This window comes from Schistocerca americana, chromosome 2 (assembly GCF_021461395.2).
Source record: "Schistocerca americana isolate TAMUIC-IGC-003095 chromosome 2, iqSchAmer2.1, whole genome shotgun sequence".
Taxonomy (NCBI): domain Eukaryota; kingdom Metazoa; phylum Arthropoda; class Insecta; order Orthoptera; family Acrididae; genus Schistocerca; species Schistocerca americana.
In genome coordinates, this window is record NC_060120.1 from 471,177,877 (window position 1) to 471,204,393 (window position 26,517).

General features: G+C 44.1%; 1 protein-coding gene across 1 annotated transcript in view; it reads right to left on the reverse strand.

Annotated features, from left to right (window-relative positions):
* Positions 1-26,189, reverse strand: part of LOC124593734 (lysosomal acid glucosylceramidase-like) — a 132,334-nt gene extending 106,145 nt beyond the window's left edge. The window contains exon 1 of the mRNA XM_047132064.1: positions 26,037-26,189. Within this exon, the coding sequence (XP_046988020.1) occupies positions 26,037-26,088 (52 nt within the window). The 5' untranslated portion in view covers positions 26,089-26,189. The remainder of the gene's footprint in view (positions 1-26,036) is intronic.
* Positions 26,190-26,517: the final 328 nt, after the last annotated feature.

Here is a 26,517-nt window from a genome sequence, read left to right on the forward strand (position 1 = left end):
CTCAGAGACGTGATCCAAGGACGATTCTAGTTCCAATGGACTGGATTTTCCTAGCGATGGATGCAGAATAAATTTTTGGGTTCAGGATTAATAACTGTACTTGTGTAGTAAGCAGGAATAACCGGTCCAGTGGTAATTGTATTTCCCTAAGGAATAAGGGGAAAGTAAGGGGAGAAAGCTGGTCGAAATAAAACCTGAGCGGCCGGGTCTTCTCTGTGGAGGAGGGCAGTGTTCGTTGCTACGCAATTTTTAGTTAAAATAACGAGCAGCGGTGGGAAAGCTGCCATGAAGTACTGCTTTAGCAGCCGCAAGTGTGGCTACATCTGGGCAGAAAAATGTTCACGTAAGGGACTTTGAAACGAGGTTAGCTGCGCTCAGTGCAAAACTGCACTGCACAGTAGTAATGACCGTAGCAGGTGATTCTATGTCACCACACCAGAGGAAGTCTCTTGTTATACGTTATGTAACTAGGGGCCAGGTTTAAGCGAAACAAATGCGCTCTGAAGCGTTGTAAATACGTATGAGTTTGAGGCAGAAGTTTTCTTGTACTCTCTAGTCGCCAGAGCCCAGCAGGACCGACATGGCGTCATGGCAGTGAGACAATGGGCATCGCAAGCAACAGCCATGTGTTCGAGACTGGGCTGCGTCTGCGGCCGCCAGCATTAAATTCCTCACGGAGATTGGTGCCAAAGTCCCACCAACCTGTCGTCCGTGCCTGTTGCCACTAGCGCTGAGTTCCTAGTGGGACTTAACTGCCTCCACGCCAGCCGCCGTCTGTCTCCTGCCAGACGGCTGTGTCCCAAATCCACGTGCCGGTGCGACGACACATGTGGAGTCGAGGCACTGCCAGGGCTCCGTCTGCATCTACATGGATCATCACATTTAAGTGCCTGGCAGAGGGTTCATCGAACCACCTTCACAATTCTCTATTATTCCAATCTCGTATAGCGCGCGGAAAGAACGAACACCTGTATCTTGCCGTGGTATCTTATCGTGGTGATAGTTTCTCCCTATGCAGGTCAGTGTCAACAAAATATTTTCGCATTCTGAGGAGAAAGTTGGTGATTGGAATTTCGTGAGAAGATTCCGTCGCAACGAAAAACGCCTTTCTTTTAATGATGTCCAGCCCAAATCCTGTATCATTTCTGTGACACTCTCTCCCATATTTCGCGATAATACAAAACGTGCTGTCCTTTTTTGAACTTTTTCGATATAATCCGTCACTTCTATCTGGTAAGGATCCCACACGGCGCAGCAGTATTCTAAAAGAGGACGGACAAGCGTTGTGTAGGCAGTGTCCTTAGGAGATCTGTTGCATATTCTAAGTGTCCAGCCAATAAACTGCAGTCTTTGGTTAGCCTTCCCCACAACATTTTCTATGTGTTCCTTCGAATATATGTTGTCCGTAATTTTAATACCTAGATATTCAGTTGAATTTACGGCTGTTAGATTAGACTGATTTATCGTTAACAGAAGATTAACGAGTTCCTTCTAGCATTCATGTCGATGACCTCACACTTTTCGTTATTTACGGTCAACTGCCAATTGTCGCACCATTCAGATATCTTTTCTAAATCGTTTTGAAATTTGTTTTGATCTTCTGATGACTTTATTAGTCGATAAACGACAGGGTCATCTGCAAACAACCTAAGACGGCTGCTCAGATTGTCTCCCAAATTGTTTTTATAGATAAGGAACAGCAAAGGGCCCATAACACTACCTCGGGGAACGCCAGAAATCACTTCTGTTTTACTCTATGACTTTCCGTAAGTTACTACGAACTGTGACCCATCTGACAGTAAATCACGACTCCAGACAGATAACTGAGACGATATTCCATAAGCAGGCAATTGCACTATAAGCCCTACAAGAAGCTTGTGTGGTACAGTGTCGAAAGCCTTCCGTAAATCCAGAAATACGGAGTCGATCTGAAATACCTTGTCAATAGCACTCAGCACTTCATGTGAATAAAGAGCTAGTTGTGTTTCACAGGAACGATGTTTTCTAAACCCCTGTTGATTGTGTGTCAATAGACAGTTTTCTTCGAGGTAATTCGTAATGTTTGAACACAATATATGTTCCAAGATCCTGCTGCAAATCGACGTTAACGATATGGGCCTGTAATTTAGTGGGTTACTCTTACTACCCTTGTTGAATATTGGTGTGACTGTTCTTTCCAGTCTTTGGGTACGGATCTGTCGTCGAGCGAACGGTTGTATATGATTGTTAAGTATGGAGCTAATGCATCAGCATACTCCGAAAGACACCCTAAATGGTATACAGTCTGGACCAGAAGACTTGCTTTTATTAAGTGATTTAAGTTGATTCACTACTCCGAGGATATTTACTTCTACGTTACTCATGTTGGCAGCTGTTCTCGATTCGAATTCTGAAATATTTACTTCGTCTTCTTTTGTGAAGGGATTACGGAAGGCTGTGTTTAGTAACTGATGCTTTGGCAGGACTGTCTTCGATTGCATTTCCATTGTTATCCCTCAGAAAAGGCATTGAAGCCAGGATGCTGAGGGTAGCTGGACGTTGCTGGAGTCACGACTGTGGCCTCCAGAGGGCTCTGGTCTACCACAAGCATTCCGTCAGCATTGGAGGGAGCGTACGCAGCACCCAGGGCGCATGCCACTGCCCGTACGTCAGCACCGGCCACAGACAACTGACTGGGGTATGTTTCCTTCGCTGAGCTGTGAATTGAATAAAAGCATTCTTTACTGTTAACAGTATTTTCACTGGGCCTACCGGCCTGTCACCATCACTCGCTCACCCCTCCGAATGCAACTGCACACTTCAATCATAAAACAAAAGTAGATAATATTTGAAAAATAACATTTAAGATCTAATAACGTAAGTAAAAATTATAATGTGACAGGAAATTATACGTTTATATGTATATATAAGAGGCAGCCAGATGAAAGTGGGCCTGGCCACATGTTGCCAAGTTTGTTTCGAGTATGCTGCAGAAAATTCACTGGGACGCTCTTACACATCATCCTCCGTAAGTCCCAATCTCCCCCAATGTGACTTTCATATTTCTAGAGGCCTAAAGAAAGACATTGGTGGCCGCCGATTTGCTGTGATCAAAGAGATGTACACCTCGGTACAATCATGGTTCCATGGCAACCGCAAACAATTATGCATGTAGATACTGACCGTGTTGTCTCACAGTGGATAAACATATTGACAGTTATGCCGATTAATTTTGAAATAGTAAACAGTTTTCTTATTTTTCTCCATCTGTCTTGTTTCGATTTGACTACCCCTTACGTAGACAGGGTGAAAAAAAATGCCGCACGTGGAGGTCGGCACGCAATTCCTAGTCCAGATTCAAGTTTATCTATCAAAATCAGATCGAGTGTATTTTGAAAAAAACATGTATTTTGAACAGGCCACACTGTCACATGGTGCAGCGCGCTGGAAAGTAGAGGAACATGTATCACCGCACACTCGGTGTACCAGCGCAAAAAGAGAAGATTGCTGAGATATCAGACACACATTCAGCGTGGAGCTATGGTTCGAATTCTGGTCAGGTTCCTTTTTTATTTTTTAGACATCCTTTCTATAGTTTTCGTCATTTATAAGCAGGATATGACATTTATAAGCAGGTCACATGACAATAGCCTGTCACAGACAGTGGGATCCATTAAACTGTATGCATGTGTCTACTAACCGCACAGTGCACAACCATAACTGGTCCTGTCTACTTCATGTAGGGCGGCTTCCTAACGGAGTGTAAGAATGAATAAATCGATATGCTTTCGGTGCTGCGTGCACCGATAACCAAGCAGCTGCTGCTGCTCGTGAGTATGCCGCAGGTGCCCTCAAAGGCACCATCCCGATAAAAAGTTTTCCGTCACTTGGAGCAACACCTTCGGGGAACCGGTAACCTTCGTCCGCAAGTAATGGACAGAGGTCGTTCAAGGCTAGACGTACTTCACAAACAGAGGACGCCATTCTCGAAATCGATGACCAGTCACCCATGATATTGCAACGCAATTTCAGGTATCTCGAAGACTGGTTGTTGAAGTGTTGCACGGTGAAGAGCTGCAACCATATCTCTACAGATTAACGCCAGCGGCCGGAAGACTACATTTGCACAGTTTTGTGAATGGATTTTCACCAAGTGGAAGCTAACGAACATTTTATAGATGACCTGATATGGACTGATGACTGTAGCTTCATTCGTGAAGGTATTTTCTCCACCATAATAGTCATTAGTGGTGGAACACAATCATAATGTCATCCGTGAAGGTGGCCTTCAAGTACACTTTTGCATACACCTGTGGGCAGGAATCGTGGAAGAAATGCTTTTGGGTCCTTACCTATTGTCGGACAAGTTGAATGGGCCCCTGTATCGTACTTGTCTTTGCATTACTTTGCCTGATGCACATCAAAACGTTTCAGAGACAGCTGTGGTTTCAACATGATGGTGCACAGCCACACTTTGGAATGAATGTACATAACTGTCTAAATGAAGCGTTTCCAGGGAAATTGATTGGTCGTGGAGGTCCAATGTTATGGTTTCCAAGTTCCCCAGATCATTTTTGTTTGTGGGGACCAAATTTATAGTACTCCACCTTAGTTGTACACAACCTAATAGTTAGCGTACATGCTGCTTCGGCAATGTTATATGCAGTTTTGTTGCGTGGGGTCCAGTGAAGTATGATCTAGCGGGTGGCGAAGTGCTTGCAAGTGAAAGGTAGTCGCCTTGAACATCTTCTCTAAAATGAACGTTAATCGAGTAGACAGGTTAGAAAATTTGATCTGTGAAAATAAGCCTAGACTACGAAAGTACAGCATTTAATTATTGAGCGTAGCATAATTTGCCGTATAGTGTGGCCTACCTCTTGGGTCGTTTGTACCTCATTGGATACAGATGATGTTACTGTAAGCACTATAATTTTCTATTGGCTTTATTTGTGCCATGGACGAAACAAAGTTGTCATTTACGTCTATAAGAAGTTCATGCTATGTCTTAATGTTTAAATAAAGGAAATAGTAACACAAAGAAATGCACAAGATACCGCATTGTGGAGGTTTAAATTGGATACAATTTAATACTTTAACTGAAAAAGGAATTTGGCACGAACAGCGGCGAGTCTGCATATCCATTTACCACGGCATTCCCTCGTCTCACTCAACTAATGGGACAGCTCTGGCATCGTACAGAGTTCATGTTACCTGTTCTTGGTGAAACTACGCGCAGTAACAGCGTTGCCAGAGCCTCGTTTTTTAAATCGCATTTCTATTAAACCTGATGGTAGGACTAAGTTTTGCTAGACACTCTTTTGTCTGTAATTGGTATGCGAATCGCATGCTGACCGCCAGGTGCGGCGTTTTTAAAAAAACAGTGTGATTGTATCCCGGTACCTCTTGAGAATGGGCGATCGCCCGAAAGCTGTATAACAGCACTTCCGCTTGAGAATGGGCCATCGCCAGAAATCTATAGAACAGCTCTTGGTTCATACTGAAGGTGAGTCGCAGAGTATAAATATACACGTACAAGGACCGAAAATTGTGAGTCATTCTTGGTTGGGATATTCGCTATCGCTGCGACTGTAGCTCTGGCTAAAATGTCCTGTCAGTCCCTTCTACACTGGTGTGCTGTCGGTTTGTCGTTTCGTTGGATCTAAAATAATAATATACGACACAATGGTTTTCAAGATTGCCTCCCTTGACTCGTCAGTCATAGTTCTAGATCCCAGACCTGCTAAGCTTCTGTGGTTGCACTGACAATTGCGAAGTAGTGTAAATAGCGAGTATGAAACACTAATTACAATTAGTTTAGTAGAAGCCAGTTACCTAGACCTTTTCCTGTATGGATTTACAAACGTGTACCAATAAATTCTACAAGTAAATTGGGCAAAATATAAGATATTACATCCGTTTTGACTTGATGTGCCAATGTCATTGTGAAGAATAGCATACTGTTTATAATAGCCCCCCATTCGGATCTTCGGGTGAGGGCTGTTCAGGAGGATGTCGTCATCAGAAAAAACAAAACCGGTGTTCTCAGATCGCAGTATGGAATGTTAGATCACTTAATCGAGTAGACAGGTTAGAAAATTTGAAAATGTAAATGGATAGGTTGAAATTATAGTGGGAATTAGTGAAGTTCGGTGGCAGGAGGAGGAGGACTTCTGGTTACGTGAAAACGGGTTGATAAATACAAAATCTAATGAATAAGTAAATAGGACTGATGGTAAGCTACTATGAACAGCACAGTGAACGCATTATTGTAGCCAAGACAGACACGAAGCCCACGCCCACCACAGTAGTATAAGTTTATATGCCAGCTAGCTAGGCATATGATCCACAAATTGAAGAAATGTATGACGAGATAAAAGAAATTATTCAGGTGGTTAAGGGAGACGAAACATTAATATGATGGGTACCTAGAGTTTGCAAGTAGGAAAAGGAAGAGAAGGAAAAATAGTAGGTAAATATGGAATAATGTAAAAAGGAGTGAAAGAGGAAGCTGCCCGGTAGAATTTTGCACATATCATAATATAATAATCGCTAACACTTGGTTTAAGAATCGTGAAAGAAGACTGTACACGTGAAACAGGCCTGACGACACCGGAAGGTTTCAGATTCACTATATAATGAAAAGACAGATTTCGGAACCCGATTTTAAATTGTAAGACATTTCCAGGGGCAGATATGGAAGCTGACCACAATTTATTGGTTATGAACTGTAGACTAAAAAGTGAAGAAACTGAAAAATGATATCAAATTAAGGAAATTGGACAGGGATACGTTGAAAGACAAAGTGGTTGTTGAGAGTATCAGATAGAACACTAGGTAACAATTGACTAGAACGTGGGAAAGGAATACAGTAGAAAACGAACGGGGAGCTTTGAAAGATGAATAGTGAAGGCAATAGCAGATCAAATACGTAAAACTGCAAGACCTAGTAGATATCCCTGGATAACATAGGGGATATTGAAATTAACTGATGAAACGAAATAATATAAAAATGTAGCAAATGACGTAGGCGCAAGGTAATACAAATTCTAGAAAATGAGGGCGGCAGAAAGAGTAATGTGGCTAATTAGGAACCAGAATGGCTACAGAACAAATGTGAGGATATAGAAGCATATATCGTTGGGTATAAGATAAACACAGCTTAAATGAAAATTAAAAAGGCCTTTGGGGAAATAGAAGCAGTTGTATGAATATCAAAGCTCAGATAGAAAACCAGCCTCAAGCAAAGAAGGGAAAGCTGAAAAGTCGGAAGGAGTATATAGGGAGTCTACACAATGGAGGTGTACTAGAGGGCAGTATCATAGAAATGGAAGACGACGTAGACGAAGATGAAATGGAATATACGGTACTGCGAGACGATTTTGACAAGGCACTGATGTCCTAAGTCGAAACAAGGCCCTGGGAGTAGACGACATTCCGCGAGATCTAATGACAGCCTTGGGAAACTCAGCCATGACAAAACTCTACCATCTGGCGTGCAAGATGTATGAGACAGACGTAATACCCTTAGACTTGAAGAATTTAATAATTCCAATTCCAATGAAGGCAGGTGCTGACAGGCGTAAATATTCCCGAACTAATGTTTAATACGTCATGGTTGATAAAGGAGTGAGACAGGGTTGTAACCTATGCCTGAATCTGTACACTGAGCTAGCAGTGAAGGAAACCAAAGAAAAATATGGAGCAGGAATTAAATTCCAGGAGGAAGAAATAAAAACTTTGATATTTGCCAATGACATTGTAATTCTGTGAGACAGCAAAGATCTTGGAAGAGCAGTTGAACGGAATGGACAGTGTAATGTAAGGAGGATATAGGATGAAAATCAACAAAAGCAAAACAAGGATAATGGAACATAGTGGAATTAAGCCAGGTGACGCTGAGGGAATTAGCTTAGTAAACAAGACTCTGAAAGTAGTAGATGAGTTCGCCGGCCGAAGTGGCCGTGCGGTTCTAGGCGCTGCAGTCCGGAACCACAAGACCGCTACGGTCGCAGGTTCGAATCCTGCTTCGGGCATGGATGTGTGTGATATCCTTAGGTTGGTTCGGTTTAACTAGTTCTAAGTTCTAGGGGACTAATGACCTCAGAAGTTGAGTCCTATAGTGCTCAGAGCCATTTTTTTAGTAGATGAGTTCGCTATTTGGGCAGCAAAGTAAATGATGATGGTCGAAGTAGAGAGGATATAAAATGTAGTCTGACAATGGTAAGGAAAGATTTTCTGAGGAAGAGATATTTGAAAATATGAATATTGATTTAAGTGTTAGGCAGTCTTATGTGAAAGTATTTGTGTGAAGTGGGGTCATTTTTGGAAGTGAAACATAGACGATAAACAGTTTAGACAAGTAGAGAATAGAAGCTTTTGAAATATGGTGCTACAGAAGAATGCTGAAGATTAGTTGGGTATATCACATAACTTATGATGAGGTGCTGAAAAGAACTGGGCAGAAAAGAAATTAGTGGTACAAGTTGACTAAAATAAGGGATCGGTTAATAGGACACGTTCTGAAACGTCAAGCCATCACCAATTTAGTACTGGAGGGAAGTGTGGGACGAAAAAGTCGTAGAGGAAGAGCAAGACATGAATATAGTAAGCATATTCAGAAGGATGTACGTTGCAGTAATTATTAGGAGACGAAGTCGCTTGCACAGGATAACGTAGCATCGAGGGCTGCATCAAACCAGTCTTCGGTCTGAAGACCACAACAACTTACAACATGTTAGGATGAAGTTGCTTCTACTGTTAGGATGAAGTTGCTCTTACTAATGTTTTGTTAAAAATTATGAGCACTTCAGTATAGAGTATTGATCTCATGACTATATCAGATATCAATAAAAAAATGTCATTTGTAAACAGACACAGTAATTTGCAATTATTGAGTTCACTAGACAGAATACCAGTCACCCCATTGAAAGAGTTGTCGGACCGCTTGGAGTGTTGTAGACGGTACAGAATTTGTACCAGGCGATAAGGTGAGCTTCCACTGCTGCTGTAAATAGCGCAGTGAAGTGGTCTGCATGAGCCAGGCGGTTGTATGGTATCAGTGCAATAAGACGCATCGACGTGGAGACTGTTGGACTTGCCCGTGACTACACCGTGGGTGAGGCTGCCCGATATGTTGGTGTGTGACAATGCGGACCGTCCAACATATATCTACGAGGAACGGTGCACTACTCGCAGCTATGTAACACGGCGTAACTGCAGTGCACGCAACAGATCCCATCCTAAAGACCAGAGAGCTCGTGCATTGTCAGTCCGTGGACAGGAAATACTGCTGTTACTGAATTCAGTTGCGCCTCAACCAGTTTCTGAGCGAACACTGCGAAGGCAATTGCATGCAATGGGCATTTGGTGTCGGTGCCTTGCAAAAGGTCACTGCTCACAGAGGCAGATGCCCGGGTACTGGGTGTTTGTGTTGTACTCATCATTCCATACTTATGACCATCATTCGTGACAGTGGCTCGATTGGACTGTGTAACAAAAATTGGACTGTGTGCAACTAGGGACTTTGTATGGGTGCTGATGACCACGTAGTTGAGCGCCCCACAAACCAAACATCATCATCAAACAGAGGCAAATAAAGCTACATCTCTCAGATCAGACAACACAGAGACGGGACGCGTGTACTGTTCTCAGAAAAGTGGCGATATTGGCTCTTTTCAATTGAAGCAGCCCAATGAGATGTTTAAACTGCAAGAAGTATTCAGGCTGGAAATGGATTAGTAGTAGTTTAGGGGTGATTTTTCGTACCATGACTTGAACTCAATCACTCATGATACCGTGAACATGGGACAAGATGTTATTTCAACAGTCTTGGTGACGATGTGTTTTCCTTCCTTCCTTATCGTAACGGCGAGTATGCTGTGGACACTTCTGTCTTTCAAGATGACAGCAGCCGTGTTCACAGGTCCCCATGCTTATGTTATTGGCGCTGGTTAAGTGTTTAGGAGATCAAACAGCAAAGGTCATCAGTCTCCTATCCACCCCCAGAACTGAAGTAGTGAATCCAATCTGTCTGCGTGTAGAGTAAATTCCGTGAGCAAATGTGAGAAACTGTTCTAAATGTTTGCGTAGCGTATAACTGAGGCTAATCGTGGTAAACAGCCCAGCATTCACCTAGTGAGATGCAGGAAACCGCTTAAAATCCACATCCAGGCTGGTTGCCACACTGACCGCTCGTCGTTAACCTGGTGGGCGGATTCGATTCGCAGTTGGCGTACCTCCCCGTGCCGGAAGCGGTCGAGTTAACACGCGCGGCTGCCCCGGCGGGTATGTAACTGGTCCAGGCTAAAGGCAGTATTCCACGGTATTAGCACGATGTCTCCTGAGGGTGACTAATATTTCGAGTGGTCGTCGTATAATCTTGCGTGAGGCTCCTGTCTACACTTCAGACATCGACGTCAAGGAAATGAAATACAGTTCAAGAAGTACTTGAAAACCGTTAGAATCAACAATCTGTGCGCTTCCAATAAACATTTGTAATGCTGCGAGCCGGCAATCGTTAAGTTCCCAGGAGGCAAATGTCATGTCCTCGTTGCTGATGATAAATGGGTAGCAGGTGGCCAAATCGATCTGTCGCCATAGGAATTTGGAAAATCAAGAAAAACATCAGTTGACATAGGTGCACTTGAAATAAATATATTGTTCTCAGCTTGTGTGAAAAAACTGCTACGGCAGATGTAGCCAGCTATAAGCAGAGGCCCGACATGAGCGTGCGTCCAAGTACACTGAATGTTTGCCGTTAGAGCTACACTATGAGATCAAAAGTATCCGGACACCCCCCAAAACATACGTTTTTCGCATTAGGTGCGTTGTGCTGCCGTCTACTGCCAGGTACTCCATATCAGCGACCTCAGTAGTCATTAGACATCGTGAGAGAGCAGAAGGGGGACTCTGCGGATCTCATGGACTTCGAACGTGGTCAGGTGATTGGGTGTCACTTGTGTCATACTTCTGTACGCGAGATTTCAAAACTCCTAAACATCCCTAGATCCACTGTTTCCGATGTGATACTGAAGTGGAAACCTGAAGGGACACGTAAAGCACAAATGCTTACAGGCCGACCTCGTCTGTTGACTGACGGAGACCGCCGACAGTAGAAAAGGGTCGTAATGTGTAATAGGAAGACATCTATCCAGACCATCACACAGGAATTCCAAATTGCATCAGGATCCACTGCAAGTATATGAAGTTAAGCAGAAGGTGATAAAACTTCGATTTCATGGTCGAGCGGCTGCTCATAAGCCACACATCACCCCGATAAATGCCAAACGATGCCTCATTTGGCGTAAGAAACGTAAACATTGGACGATTGAACAGTGGAAAAACGTTTTCCTGAGTGACGAATAACGGTACACAATGTAGCGATCCGATGGCAGGGTGTAGGTATGACGAATGCCCGGTGAACGTCATCTGCCAGTGTGTGTAGAGCCAACAGTAAAATTCGGAGGTGGTGATGTTATGGTGTGGTCGTGTTTTTAATGGAGGGGCTTGCACATATTCTTTTGCGTGGGGCTATCACAGCACAGGCTTACGTTGATGTTTTAAGCATCTTCTTGCTTCCCACTGTTGAAGAGCTGTTCGGAGATGACGATTGCATCTTTCAACACGATCGAGCACCTGTTCATAATGCACGGCCTGTGGCGGAGTTGTTACACGACAATAACATCCCTGCAATGGACTGGCCTGCACAGAGTCCTGACCAGAATCCTATAGAACACCTATGGGATGTTTTGGAACGCCGTCTTCGTGGTAGGCCTCACCGACCAATATCGATACCTCTCCTCAGTGCAGCACTCCGTGAACAATGGGCTGCCATTCCTCAAGAAACCTTCCAGCACCTGACTGAACGTATGCCTGCGAGAGTGGAAGCTGTCATCAAGGCTAAGGGCGGGTCAACACCATATTGAATTTCAGCATTACCGATGGAGGGCGCCACGAACTTATGTCATTTTCAGCCAGGTGTCCGGATACTTTTGATCACGTAGTGTATTAACCAGCTAGCGACTAGAAGCAATCTTCAACCAGAAAACTGGTGCCGAGCTGCCCGTTGCTTGTAAAACTGTTCTCACGGTCTTCATTGGTCGGCGACCTGGAAGTTCTTCATTCGTGGCGATATTCAAAGCGCGGCTTTCCCGCAGGAATTTTCGAGTGGTCGGCTTCGGCAGTATCAATAGACCATGATACCACGATATTTGTGCCAAAAATTGTTCGGTTTACATGTCAGCTTATTTGATATTAAGCATGAGGTATGTAATGAAATCATTCCTAAAGCATCAGTTGATATTGAAAGTATGGTGCTGAACATAATACTGAGTAGGTCCATACTCTCACTACCTGGCACCGTGAAGTAGTTTTCAATACTTTAATTTAATCAAAATTGTTCTAATTTTTTCTGATTGCTGGAACCTTCAATTGACTTACAGTTATTGGTGAGACTGGAAAAGATGAACTCAGGGAATGATCACTAACCACTTTCTGAGAAATCTTTTGTCTTGCCCGGAGACTAGTTCCCGTTTTGGAGGTAATCACTGTGAACAGTTATGGTACTGTTATTACGGCGCAAGAAAAGGTTACTAGACAGCTATGTAGTGACTGTAATATTTAACAACCTCTTTGCCTCGCTATGATTTGGCTGAACGAAAGAGAAAAAGAAGAAAAAACAATTTCTAAGACAACGACCCGTCCTCCCCACTTGCATTGGCAATGAAACATGCTGTACCCTCCATCAGCGAATAACGTTTCATTCATTAGCCCGTTAGCATCTAATGAGTAAAGAAATGTTCATCTCCTCTTATGTAAAATCATCAGATAAACAACACATAGCCACAAAAACGATACACTAAATTCTGGAGGAAGCAAATATTTCACGTTTAATTAGTGTTTCATTCTTTTGTCTACCGAAAAAGAGTCGTAATTGCTCTTATCGGTTGGTGAATGCTGCAGTGCTTTAAAGACAAACCGGCTTCTAGAATAGTTCATTGAGAGCTAAGCAGACTGTTGTTCCCTTATACGGCTACCCATCTACACAGGTGAAAGATTACTGAGTTCAGGGTATGTTGCAGAAGGCCGATGGATTGATTAACAGGCTTCTGTACTACACAAGTTTCACTTTGCACGCGTCCTGTTAGTACATGTGCTAGCACTAGTGCTAACGCTATCTCTGTGTAGTTTAACAGCTCTGTGACGGCGCGCTGATCAGCTTTTCACTCGAAGACAACTGTTCCGGTTTACCTGGTTTGAGCTACTGGGGTAATCAAAGCATTAACACGAACACAGTTACTCTATCAACAACACCACGTAGCAAACCACCAAGGCTAGGCAGTTTGTTCCATGCTGCATAATCGTATTGGAAAGAATCACTGTTACATAATTATACTGTTCTCAGTAACAAGTTCTTCAAACCTCTCATTTAAATTTCCGTTGTTGTAGTTTTTATCTGTCTAGATAAAACTTCTTACCGTGGACTCATGCCACACAACAGTGAGACAGGTTACCTAATGTGTCCAGTGTAAAATATATGGCTTCTCAGGCTATGACGTAAGCAGTGATTGTTATATTGCCGTCTGTCAGGAACGGCGCTATCAGCTTTGAAAATTATGTTGGACAAAAAAGTTCAACTAATACGATGTCGTTAGTTGTACATTGTCGGCACGTGTACTATTTCTTTAGCAGCGGCAGATAGCATCAAGGACGGAGGTTAGATGATAGTTTTAATTACAACTACCAAGGCCGTCCGCAGAAAATTTTCGAAGATGGAGCAAAATTGTGGAATTGACATTTCTTACGTAATTGATTCGGTGAATCAGAAAAAGTGTTGCGTCGCAGGAACTAATTTTGACAAGAAGTACATTAACCTTATTGACCCACAACCCAGTGGTATTCCTTAAATTAGTATTTTTAAGATACATCAGTTTAACATTTTAACGATAAACATTTTATATTGCATATGCAAAGTACGTATTTTATGCAATTAATATTAATAAAGAAGGCACATTTTTTATTCGGTGCTCTAAACTTTCATCTACATAAGATTAATTCCAGTACATCCAACGAGTTATGAAATAAAGCTTAATAATGCTTACAAAAAAATTAAATGGGGCTAGAAAAGGTGTCAAACGAAAATAAAACACAACTGAGTATGTTGATTGGTTTATCTTATCACTCTGATGCTTTATAATTTTTTTTTGTTTTTTTGTTTACTGGCCTGACTAAAATTGAACAAAATGTCTTTTTTAAACATTTTTGTCTTTGTGACGTGAAGTGTAATCTACTGCACTGTAGAACAAAACCAAACTGGTGCTTTTCATTTATTTTAATCTAGGGCCTATAACCGGCTGGATAAACGTGAGAAATGTTCCAAAACCACCCTAAAATTTGCCTGTAGAATAGACCAACAGCCTAGGACTGAACGAATGTAGTCTTCGTTCCATCAGGTTGTCACACCACTGGCAAGGGAACCTCCCCATCGCACCCCCCTCACATTTAGTTATAAGTTTGCACAGTGAATAGGCCTTGAAAAACTGAACACAGATCAATCGAGAAAACAGGAAGAAGTTGTGTGGAACTATAAAAAGTAAACAAAATATACAGACTCAGTAGTCCATGCGCAAGATATGTAACATCAAGGGCAAAGCTAACTCAGGAGCGCCGTGGTCCCGTCGTTAGCGTCAGCAACTCCGGAATCAGAGGTCCGTGGTTCAAATCTTCCCTCGAGTAAAACAATTGACTTTTTATTTTCAGTTTATGTGACAAACTCTTATGTTTTCACCACTTTTTTGGGAATGATTATCACATCCACAAGAAAACCTAAATCGGGCAAGGTAGAAGAATCTTTTTACCCATTCTCCAAGTGTACAAGTTAAGTGGGACGCACGTGCCGTCACCAGTGTCGTATAGAATATATCAGCCGTGTTTTCCTGTGGAGGAATCGGTTGACCTATGAACTTGCGATCAAATGTTTTCGGTTTCCATTGGAGAGGCACATCCTTTCGTCTACTAATCGCACGGTTTTGCGGTGCGGTCGCAAAACACAGACACTAAACGTATTACTGTGAAGAAAGACGACAATAAGCGAACGGACAGATCCTAACTTTGCGAAAATAAAGAAAGAAAATGTTTCACTCGAGGGAAGACTTGAACCAAAGACCTCTTGTTTCGCAGCTGCTCACGCTAAGCACGGGACCGCGGCGCTCCTGAGCTCAGATTATCTTTGATGTTGCTTATCTTACGCATGGATTACTCAGTTTGCATATTTTGCTTATTTTTTCATAGTTCCACACAACTTCTTCCTGTTTTCTCGATTGATCTGTGTTCAGTTTTTCAAGGCCTATCCACTGTGCCAACTTATAACTAAATCTGAGGGAGGTGCGATGGGGAGGTTCCCTTGTAAGCAGTTATACCAATTGTACCACTGAATTCGTAGCACTGTGACTACAAGTGGCGTTTCGCTACACGCTGTAGAGATCAAAAGGCTGTAACTCCTGGAGAAGACATCCTCTCGACCCTGGCATTTCACACTTCTCTTCCTGTCTTCTAGCGCATAAAATGGGATTTCCTGTTTCTGCGGACCCATTTGAACTCAGAGATTAAGTACAGATTGCTGAGTTCTTCAGAGTCTGCTGCAATGTCTCTACCGGGTGAAAGCGAATTTACAATTTGCATTTCATCAAAAGACTTTTTCGCCCAAAAACAGACGGTGAACTGGTATTGAGATTGTTGTGCAGCAAAGGGAGGGGGCGTGTTTGCGGAAATTGGAGACGGATTATAGGCATTTATACTAGTGCCATGGTTGTACTGTACAGAAATCTGCGCTTCAGGGCACTGGGCTGGATCCTTTTTGCAGCTCGAAAAGAGCTGTGCGAGGAACAGACAGAGAAAAGACTGCTGACTATTTGAGCATTCTTCTGTACAGGTTCACATACATCTTGACTGCATAGTAGTGCCGAAACTGGCACCGTGCCGAGAAATCAGCATAATTTCTCACAAGCGTCGCGTGCTTATTTTTGTGAATTGACCTAAGTAACGACAATTAGTTCTAACAAAGCTCCCATACTGCCATTAACAGTAGAAAAAATTAGTAAACGGCATCAGCCTATAATCCACAGCGAAACATAAACACAAAACTTTTGTTCAAATGGCTCTGAGCACTATGCGACTTAACTTCTGAGGTCATCAGTCGCCTAGAACTTAGAACTACTTAAACCTAACTAACCTAAGGACATCACATACATCCTTGCCCGAGGCAGGATTCGAACCTGCGACCGTAGCAGCAGCGCGGTTCCGGACTGAAGTACCTAGAACCGCACGGCCACTCCGGCCGGCACAAAACTTTTGTTTTCTGGCTGTTAAAATAATTTTTTTTAACTGCCGAAACGAGCGTCAGAACCGAGCGAAGCCATATACCGCTCTCCTGGCAGCCAAAGAAACTGGCCATGTGACCGTCGTAAATCGAATCTACAGTTATTGTGTGAAGAGACCGTCGACGAATCTTAGACTCTGCTTTACGAATACAGAATTACACACAATTACCCAAACGGGGGTTGGACAAAAATATGGAGACACATACATGTCTGAACATAAATGCAAGATACTAACGAAGCTTGCAGGTTGCGCTGTTGTATTCGACCATGAACGGCACCTGTGCAGTGTCCTCAATACGTTGGAAGTGTCAGTCGTAACCAGAGCAGTGTTCTTTGCAGTTCTGAGTGCGTTATTTTGGAGCTAAGTGTCAACAGGGACGAGAGTGGGCACTGAGCGATCGTGACAGAAGAGGACTGTGACGAAAAATAAGAGGGTGACAGTTGCAACTCAATGCAGAACTCAACATCGCACTCACGAACCCTGTCGGCACCAAAACAACAGAAGTGGGCAATTGCAGGGCTACATGAAATTTCAACAAGACTGATCAGTGGTGCAAATACTCGAAACAACAAAAGGAGGTGCTGAAGCCATAAATCTGGACTATGGAGCAACGGAAGTATGTCATTTGGTCGGACGAATCTCGTTACACAGTGTTTCCAACTTCTGCCCGAGTTTATGTCCCAAGAGTGAAACTTGGCAGGGGTTCGGTAATGATTTGGGCAGCAGTAGCATAGTGTTCCATGGGCCAAGTAGACACTCTGCAAGGCTGCATTACTGGCACGGATTATATAACTATTTTGGCCTGTGAGGTCCATCCCATGGTGACATATTAGTTCCACAAAGGTGATGCTGTGTTCCAAGATGACAGGGTGCCTCTTCACACAGCTCACATCTTCCAAGTATGGTTTTGTGAGGACGAGGATGAACTGTCGCGTTTCCGCCAGCCACCACAGTCACCAGATCTCAATAACTTCGAACCTTTGTGGTCTACTTTGGAGACAAGGATGCGTCATCGCTCTCCACCTCCATCACCGTTACTTGAACTTACTACTACTTTTCAGAAAGAAAGATACAAGATTCCCTCGAAAACCAGTAGGACCTCCATTCCGAATCGACTGGAAGCTAGCCTGCAATCTGAACACCAGGTGTTGCAACCCTACCTTGTGAAGCCCTTTTTATGTGATCTGTCTTCGAGGTCTGCGTGATGTTATCTTTCAACAAGATAACGCAAGACTGTATGTTGCCTGTGCTGTCCTGATTTACCTCGATACAGATGCTGTTCGATTGTTGCGCTGGTCAGCACGATCTTCATTCACATCTCTCGCCCATAGCCCACTGAAAACATTCAGTAGTGGGTAGCCAAGAGGCTGCCACTCCATCACATGCGAGCCATTACTGTTCGTGAAGTCGGCATCATAGAGTCGAAGCAGCATAGGGTGACGTGCCGGTGTGGTCACCTCTAAAAAAACATCTATATTGTTAGGTACACGTGACCACTGTGTCAGTTAACTGCCATGCTCACCCCGTGTCGATCTGTAATTATACTGCATATAAAACTCTATACTCCGCTGCTAGACTTTTAACTGCTTAAAACACATTATGCAATTTATATCTATCCCACTCTTACAACAGATTTCTTTTTCATAACAAATGCACGTTATTTGACGACAGTACAGAAACAACGCAGCCCGCAATGTTCCAATAGATGGTGCCATGGTCTTTTTCCAGTTTAGCAATGATCAACTGTCACTACACCTTCTATACTAACGCGTTTTCTTACACTACACTGGGAAAAGACACGAATTATTCGTCAATAACTCAGTTTCCTCAGTAACATTCAAATTCTTTATCGTTACAACACGATATGGTAGCACACTGATGGAAAGAAAAATCGCAACACCAAGAAGGAGTTGTGCGACATAAACGAAAGCTGGTAGGCGTGTTTACACTTCTAAAAGGTGATATCTATTCAAATTTCGCGCCAGTCGCATAACAGTGGCGTTAGTAATGCCACTATGAGGAAGCAGATCAGGTTTGCTTTAAATATACGCTGTAACGGTCGCGTGCGTTAGTTACATTTGAGATTGGACTTTGTGAGTTGATAGTAGTCAGTAATGTCTTTATGGCGATAAGATGCCGTTATCAACACCTCACTGAATTTGAGCGTTGTCGTGTAAAGGGTTACGAGAAGCCGGATGTCCCTTCTACAATACTGCAGAAATACTTGGCAGGAACGTAGCCACTGTACATGATCGCTGGCAGTGGTGAGTCACGAGACTGTACAGTCGCAAGAAGACTGGGCTCCGGACTGACACGTGGCACTACCGAGAGGGAAGGCCACCGTGTTCGGCGTGGGGCTCTCGCTCATCGTACTGCATCTGCAGCAACAATTTGAGGAGCATTTGGTACCTCAGTGACAGAACGAACAGTCACAAATCGGTTACTTCAAGGACAGCTCCGACCCAGAAACCCTGTAGCGTGCCTTCCACTGATTCCGAACCACCTCCCTTTGCGACTTCAGTGGTGTCAAGTTTGAGGTCACTGGAGAGCAGAGTAGAGTTCTGTCGTGTTTTCTGATGAAAGCTGGTTCTGTCTCGGTCCAAGTCATGGCTGTGTGTTCGTTAGGAGGAGGCCAGCTGAGGCTCTGCAACCAATCTGTCTGCTTGCTAGACGCATTGGGCTTGGTTGGTTGGTTGGTTTTTTGGGGGAAGAGACCAAACAGCGAGGTCATCGGTCTCATCGAATTAGGGAAGGACAGGGAAGGAAGTCGGCCGTGCCCTTTCAGAGGAACCATCCCAGCATTGGCCTGGAGCGATTTAGGGAAATCACGGAAAACCTAAATCAGGATGGCCGGATGCGGGATTGAACCGTCGTCCTCCCGAATGCGGGTCCAGTGTGCTAACCACTGCGCCACCTCGCTCGGTCGCATTGGGCTTATACCTGGCATTACGGTCTGGGGAGCGATTTCGTATGACATCAGGAGCATTCTCGTGATTATCCCAAGCAAACTGACTGCAAATTTGAACAATCTCGTGATTAAACCTTTAGTTCTACCATTCATGAACAGCATTCCAGGGTGTGTTTTCCAACAGGATAACGCTCGCCCACTTACCGTTGTTATAACCCAACATGCTGTACTGAGTGTCCACATGTTGCCTGGACTGTTCCATCACCAGATCTCTCTGTAACTGAGCACATATGGGACATCTTCGAACGAAAACTCCAGTGCCATCCACAAACAGCATTAACCGTCCCTGTACTGACCGACCAAGAGCATTAAGCATGGAACGGGATCCCATAAAATGACATCCGGCACAAGTACAACACAATTCATGCAAATCTGCTTGCTTGTATTCAACATTCTGACGGTTACACCTGTTATTAATGTAACAACACTTCACATTTGCAACAAAATATTTTGTTACTTTACTGTTCTCCTAAATTGTAGATAGATAAAGGTGAGCTACTTGCACTTTTCTGCACAGCACTGCAGAAAGTAAAATACATTTATCTTATCTGCACTTGAAGTAACTGGCGACGTGTGTCGCAGTGTCCAGCAATCCTTTAATGATACGCTGCCATAGTGGACTGTCTTGCATGCTGTAAATACCTTTTTATTCAATCCAAACAGACGTCCCATAGGAAATGCCTAGTCCGTAATTTGCTCCAGATTTTCTCCGCCCATACTGCTTACGAAGGCCAAGGACAGTGACGTAATTCCGTTTTTCCAAATACGAAGGCGTGCTGAAACATAATGTCTCCGAATCTTTAATGTGTAAACCACTGAAGCTCCATAAATGTATCATACTTTATTTACATTCTACATCTTTATTCTTCTCGCTTACGTATTTATTTCTCAGCATGGTCACCCTGGTGACGAACATATTCCTCCCAGTGAGAGACAGCAAATAAAGGAATGCGCCGCGGAAAAGGCCACACGGAGAATTTGATCCGAGAAGTAATAGCCTTCTCATTAGAATTACTCGTAGATCCTTACAGACTACATTACTCGAGAAGAATCCTTTAACTACTAAGCACACTAAATCTCAGTAAGCAGAGTTACCGGGTTAAAAATTACGACGCATCGTCGTGCTATGGATTACGAATACATTTTCTTTTCATGTAATCGTCTGGAACTTTGAGATATGTTTCTCACTGCAGATTTAATATGGCTTCTATTTGGGACATGAATACAGCTCATTTCCTAAGAATCAGCATCCTTAAACAGACATTTCCCGTAACCACTCCGATAGAATGGTCTGCAGCTCCTAGTCTACTGGTAATGTAGCTGCCACTAGATCGCTGTGTCCCGGGTTCGGTTCTCGGGTGGGTCGGATATCTTCTTCACTCGGGACTGTGTCTTTACGTTGCCCTTATCATTTCTTCTCATCCTCATCACAAACACGTGCAGATCGCATTTATCAACCCACTCAGAATTACCGCGGTTATTGTGGCTCATGAGCTCTCTGCCGCCATGAGCTTTGGTACAGCAGCTATATACTGAGGAGACAAAAGTGATGCGATTCCTCGTGATATCGTGTCGGACCGCCCTTTGTCCGGCGTAGTGCAGCATCTTGACGTGGCATGGACTCAACAAGTCGCTGGGATTCTCCATAGAAATACTGAGCGATGCTGCATCTATAGCCGTCCATAATTGCCAAAGTGTTGCCGGTGCAGAGTTTTGTACGCAAACTGACTCTCGCTACGACCCATAAATGTTCGACGGGATACATGTCGGGCGATCTGGGTGGCCGAATCATTCATTCGAATTATCGAGAACGTTCTTCAAACCAATCGCGACCTATTGTGGTCTGCTGACATGGTGCATTGTCATGCATAAAAAGCACGTAGAAGAACTTCACACATATGTGAGTGCCGGCCGGTGTGGCCGTGCGGTTCTAGGCGCTTCAGTCTGGAACCGCGTGACCGCTACGGTCGCAGGTTCGAATCCTGCCTCGGGCATGGATGTGTGTGATGTCTTTAGGTTAGTTAGGTTTAAGTAGTTCTAAGTTCTATGGGACTGATGACCACAGATGTTAGGTCCCATAGTGCTCAGAGCCATTTTGACCCATATGTGAGTGGCTCGAAGACTTAAATAAGAGAACCCAGTATGTTGTCCTCGACGACGAGTGTTCATCAGAGACAAGGGTATAGTCAGGAGTGCCCCAGGGGAGTGTAACAGGACCTCTGTTTTCTCCATATGCAGAAATGGTTTGGCCGACAGGGTGTGCAGCAGTCTGCGGTTGTTTGCTGATGATGCCGTGGTATTACGGTAAGGTGTCGAAGCTGAGTGACGGTAGGAACATACAAGACGACATAGACAAAATTTCCAGTTGGTGTGATGAATGGCAGCTAGTTCTAAATGTGGAAAAATGTAGGTTAATGCGGATGACTAAGAGTATAAAAACTAGAATGTTCGAATACAGTATTACTGGTGTCGTGCTTGGTACAGTCAAGTCGTTTAAATATTTGGGCGTAACGTTGCAAAGCGATATGAGGTGCAACGAGCACGTGAGAACGGTGGTAGGGAAGACGAATGGTCGACATCGGTCTATTGGGAGAATTTTAGGAAAGAGTGGTTCACCTGTAAAGGACACCGCATATAGGACACTGGTGCCACGTATTCTGCTAAAGTGTTTCGGGTGCATACCAGGTCGGACTGAAGGAAGGCATCGAAGCAATTTAGTGGCGGCCTGCTAGATTTGTTACCAGTAGGTTCGAACAACACGTAAGTACACTACTGGCCATTAAAAATGCTACACCACGAAGATGACGTGCTACAGAAGCGAAATTCAACCGACAGGGAGAAGATGCCGTGAAATGCAGATGATTAGCTTTTCAGAGCATTCACTCAAGGTTGGCGCCGGTGGCGACACCTACAACGTGCTGACATGAGGAAAGTTTCCATCCGATTTCTCATACACAAATAGCAGTTGACCGGCGTTGCTTAGTGAAACGTTGTTGTGATGCCTCGTGTAAGGAGCAGAAATGCGTACCATCACGTTTCCGACTTTGATAAAGGTCGGATTGTAGACTATCGCCATTGCTGTTTATCGTATCGCGACGTTGCTGCTTGCTTTGGTCGAGATCCAATGACTGTTAGCAGCATATGGAATCCGTGGGTTCAGGAGGGGTAATACGGAACGCCGTGCTGGATCCCAACGGCCTCATATCACTAGCAGTCGAGATGACAGGCATCTTATCCGCATGGCTGTAACGGATCGTGCAGTCACGTCTCGATCCCTGAGTCAACAGATGGAGACGTTTGCAAGACAACAACCATCTGCACGAACAGTTCGATGACGTTTGCAGCAGCATGGACTATCAGCTCGGAGACCATGGTTGCGGTTACCCCTGACGCTGCATTACAGACAGGAGCGCCTGCGATGGTGTACTCAACGACGAACCTGGGTGCAGAAATGGCAAAATGTCATTTTTTCGGATGAATCCAGGTTCTGTTTACAGCATCATGATGGTCGCATCTGTGTTTGGCGACATCGCGGTGAACGCACATTGGAAGCGTGTATTCGTCATCGCCATACCGGCGTATCACTCGGCGTGATGGTATGGGGTGCCACTGGTTACACGTCTTGGTCACCTATTGTTCGCATTGACTGCACTTTGAACAGTGGACGTTACATTTCAGATGTGTTACGACCCGTAGCTCTACCCTTCATTCGATCCCTGCGAAACCCTACATTTAAGGAGGATAATGCACGACAGCATGTTGCAGGTCCTGTACGGGCCTTTGTGGATACAGAAAATGTTCGACTGCTGCCCCGGGCAGTACATTTTCCAGATCTCTCACCAACTGAAAACGTCTGGTCAATGGTGGCCGAGCAACTGGCTCGTCACAATACGCCAGTCACTACTCTTGATGAACTGTGGTATCGTGTTGAAGCTGCATGGGCAGCTGTACGTGTACACGCCATCCAAGCTCTTTTTGACTCAATGCGCAGGAGTATCAAGGCCGTTATTACGGCCAGAGGTGGTTGTTCTGGGTACGGATTTCTCAGGATCTATGCACCCAAATTGCGTGAAAATGTAATCACATGTCAGTTCTAATGTAATATATTTGTCAAATGAATACCCGTTTATCATCTGTATTTATTCTTCGTGTAGCAATTTTAATGTCGAGCAGTGTATTACGGAATTTCTTCGGAAACTCAAATGGTATACCTGGAGGGAAGACGATGATCTTTTCGAGAAAGACTATTGAGAAAATTTACAGAACCGTCATTTGAAGCTGACTACCCAACTATTCTACCGCCGTCAACATTAATTCAAAATTGACTTAACATGGGACTTAACATCTGATGTCATCAGTCCCCTAGAACTTAGAACTACTTGAACCTAACTAACCTACGGACATCACACACATCCATGCCCGAGGCAGGATTCGAACCTGCGACCGTAGCGGTCGCGCGGTTCCAGAATCGTCTAGAACCGCTCGGCCACATTGGCCGGCTCGACATTAATTGCGCGTAAGGACCACGAAGATAAGATACGAGAAATTAGAGCTCAGACGGTAGCATATAGACAGTCGTTTTCCCTCGCCCTGTTTGTGAGTGTAATAGGAAAGGAAGTGTGGAATAGTCGTACAGAGTACGCTGCGCCACGCGCCGCACGGTGGTTTGCGGAGTATCTGTATATGTAGACGTAGATGTAAATCGTTGTCTGGGAAGATGAAGTCTATGAATGGCTGCAAATGGTCTCGAAGTTGTAGAACATAACCATTTCCAGTCAGTAATCGGTTCAGCTGGACCAGAAAATCCAGTCCATTCCTTGTAATCACAGCCCACACCATTATGGAGCCACCATCAGCTTGCATAGTGCCTTCTTGACAACATAGGTCCATGGCTTCGTGGGGTCTACGCCACATTCGAACCCTACCATCAGCTCTTACCAACTGGAATAGGGATTCATTTGACCACGTCACGGTTTTCCAGTCGTCTAGAGTTCAACCGATATGGTCGCGAGCCTAGGAGAAGCGCTGAGGGCGATGTCGCGCAGTTAGCAAAGAGACTCGCGTCGTTTGTCTGCTGTCATAGGCCATTAACACCAACTTTCAACGCACTGTCCTAACGGATACGTTTCTGCAGTTATTTCAAGCAGTGCTGCTTTTCTTTTAGCGCTAACAACTCTGCACAAACGCAGCTGCTCTTGGTCGTTAAGTGAAGGCCGTCAGCCACTGTGTTGTCCGTGGTGAGGTTTGTTATTCTCGGCACACTCTTGACACTGTGGATCTCGGAATACTGAATTGCCGAACGATTTCCGAAATGAAATGTCCCATGCGTCTATCTCCAGCTACCACTCCACGTCCAGAGTCTGTTAAATCCCGTTGTGCTGTCGTAATCATATCGGGAGCATTTTAACATGAGTCACGAGTGCAGATGACAGCTCCACCAATGCACTGCCCTATTATAACTTACGTACGCAATATACCGTCGTCTGTATATGTGCATGCGGCTTTCGCATGACTTTTGTCACCTCAGTGTAAATATACATTAGCGACAGTCACATTGGCTTAATCTTCCAGTGGTATCTGTAAACAGCTTTAGTCGATTCCACTATAAAAGCCACGGCAGGCTTCTTTCGCCATCCTTGTCCAGTTGTGGCTCTGATCATCTCAGATACCTCAGCTTCTACGAAACCTTAAGTTTGAATCTCTCCTTCACCTCCCTTCATCTCTTCGTCCTACTAACATGGGGTAAAGAATTTCCTTCTACAGGCAAGCCTGTTGAATCTGACACATGCTTTAAACTACAATATGTTTGTGGGCTACACGCGACCACAATACTTGACTCATATCTCTGATACGCAATTTGTTCATAAGTGTGATATCTGTTTAACATTACCTACGGAAATCGACTAGCCTCACCATTATGCTACTCCATACACATGTATTAAATTTATACTAGCTAACGGCTTTATCCGTGTGTTAACGAAATCAAAATTACACTTGTAAAAGGAAATCTAGGATATTCAAAAAGGCGTGGAGCAAAAAATGCAAGAAAAAGAACAAATTTGGAAGCTATGAATTTAAAGGTACTGTATGAAAAACTTTTTAACTGCCTTATAGTTGAAGAGGACCGAATACAAAGAGAAGGGCCGAGAATTAAGCTTTCAGAGTGAGTGCAGATCTGAAACTTCCCAGAATTTTAAAACTGTGTCCTGAATCGGGACTCAAACCTGGGATCTTTGCCTTTGGCAAGAAAGTTTTCTACCGACTGAGCGTCCATGCACGTCCCACGACCACCGCTCGCAGCTTTGGAAAGTAAGAGAGCAGTATTGGCGGAAGTGAAGCTGTGAGCTCGGATCGTGAGTCGATCTCGAATATCTCAGTCAACTGAGTACCTGTACGCGAAAGGCAAAGATCGCAGTTTCGAGTCCCAGTCTGGCATACAGCTTTAATCTTCCAAAAAAAAAGAAATTACGTTATTTGAAGAGAAGCAATTGGCAATTCTTTACGTCAGAGATAGTTTTAAACCAATTATGTGGATTTTAAAAAAAATGGTAAATGTTTTGACCCACGAAGATAGTAATAATCTACAAATATTGGTCTGGCGTCGTCTTTGAGTACCGCCAATAAGACGCTTTGTGTCGCTACCCAGTACACAGATTCGATCCATGAGGACGGTTCGTTTCAGCGCACTGTCTCGCACAGTAGGGCGACTTACCGACATTCAGAACCACCAGTAAGGCTGTAGCCGTCAAAAGAGCGGTCACCATGCTGTTGCGTTCTCGCGACCACAGAGCAGTCCGCCACACACGCTGACCGGCGACGTAATGCTGCCCGCGAGCAGATGCGCCTAGACATGGGAACCCGAGCTACAAGGTTAACGGCTCGCTGACGTATTACGTACATGACAAACGCGGAGAAATCACGTCAACAACTAGTAGTTAAGCACTGACAATTGTGAAAGGAAATTATTGTTGCGATAAAGATGAAGGCTGTTTCTAGTTCGTTCTCTGACGCTTGTTTCACGCGAAATCACGCCTTTTAAATTTCTTCCTGCCTCGTATTAGCGACCAAATTCTTTGAATATTTCTAAACGCCCAGTAATTATTTGAGAGTCGATGTCTGTCGAAGAACATATACGAAGAGGTCACTTATTTGTCTGGTGATATTTTTTAGCTTATCAGTCAGCTGTAAGGAGG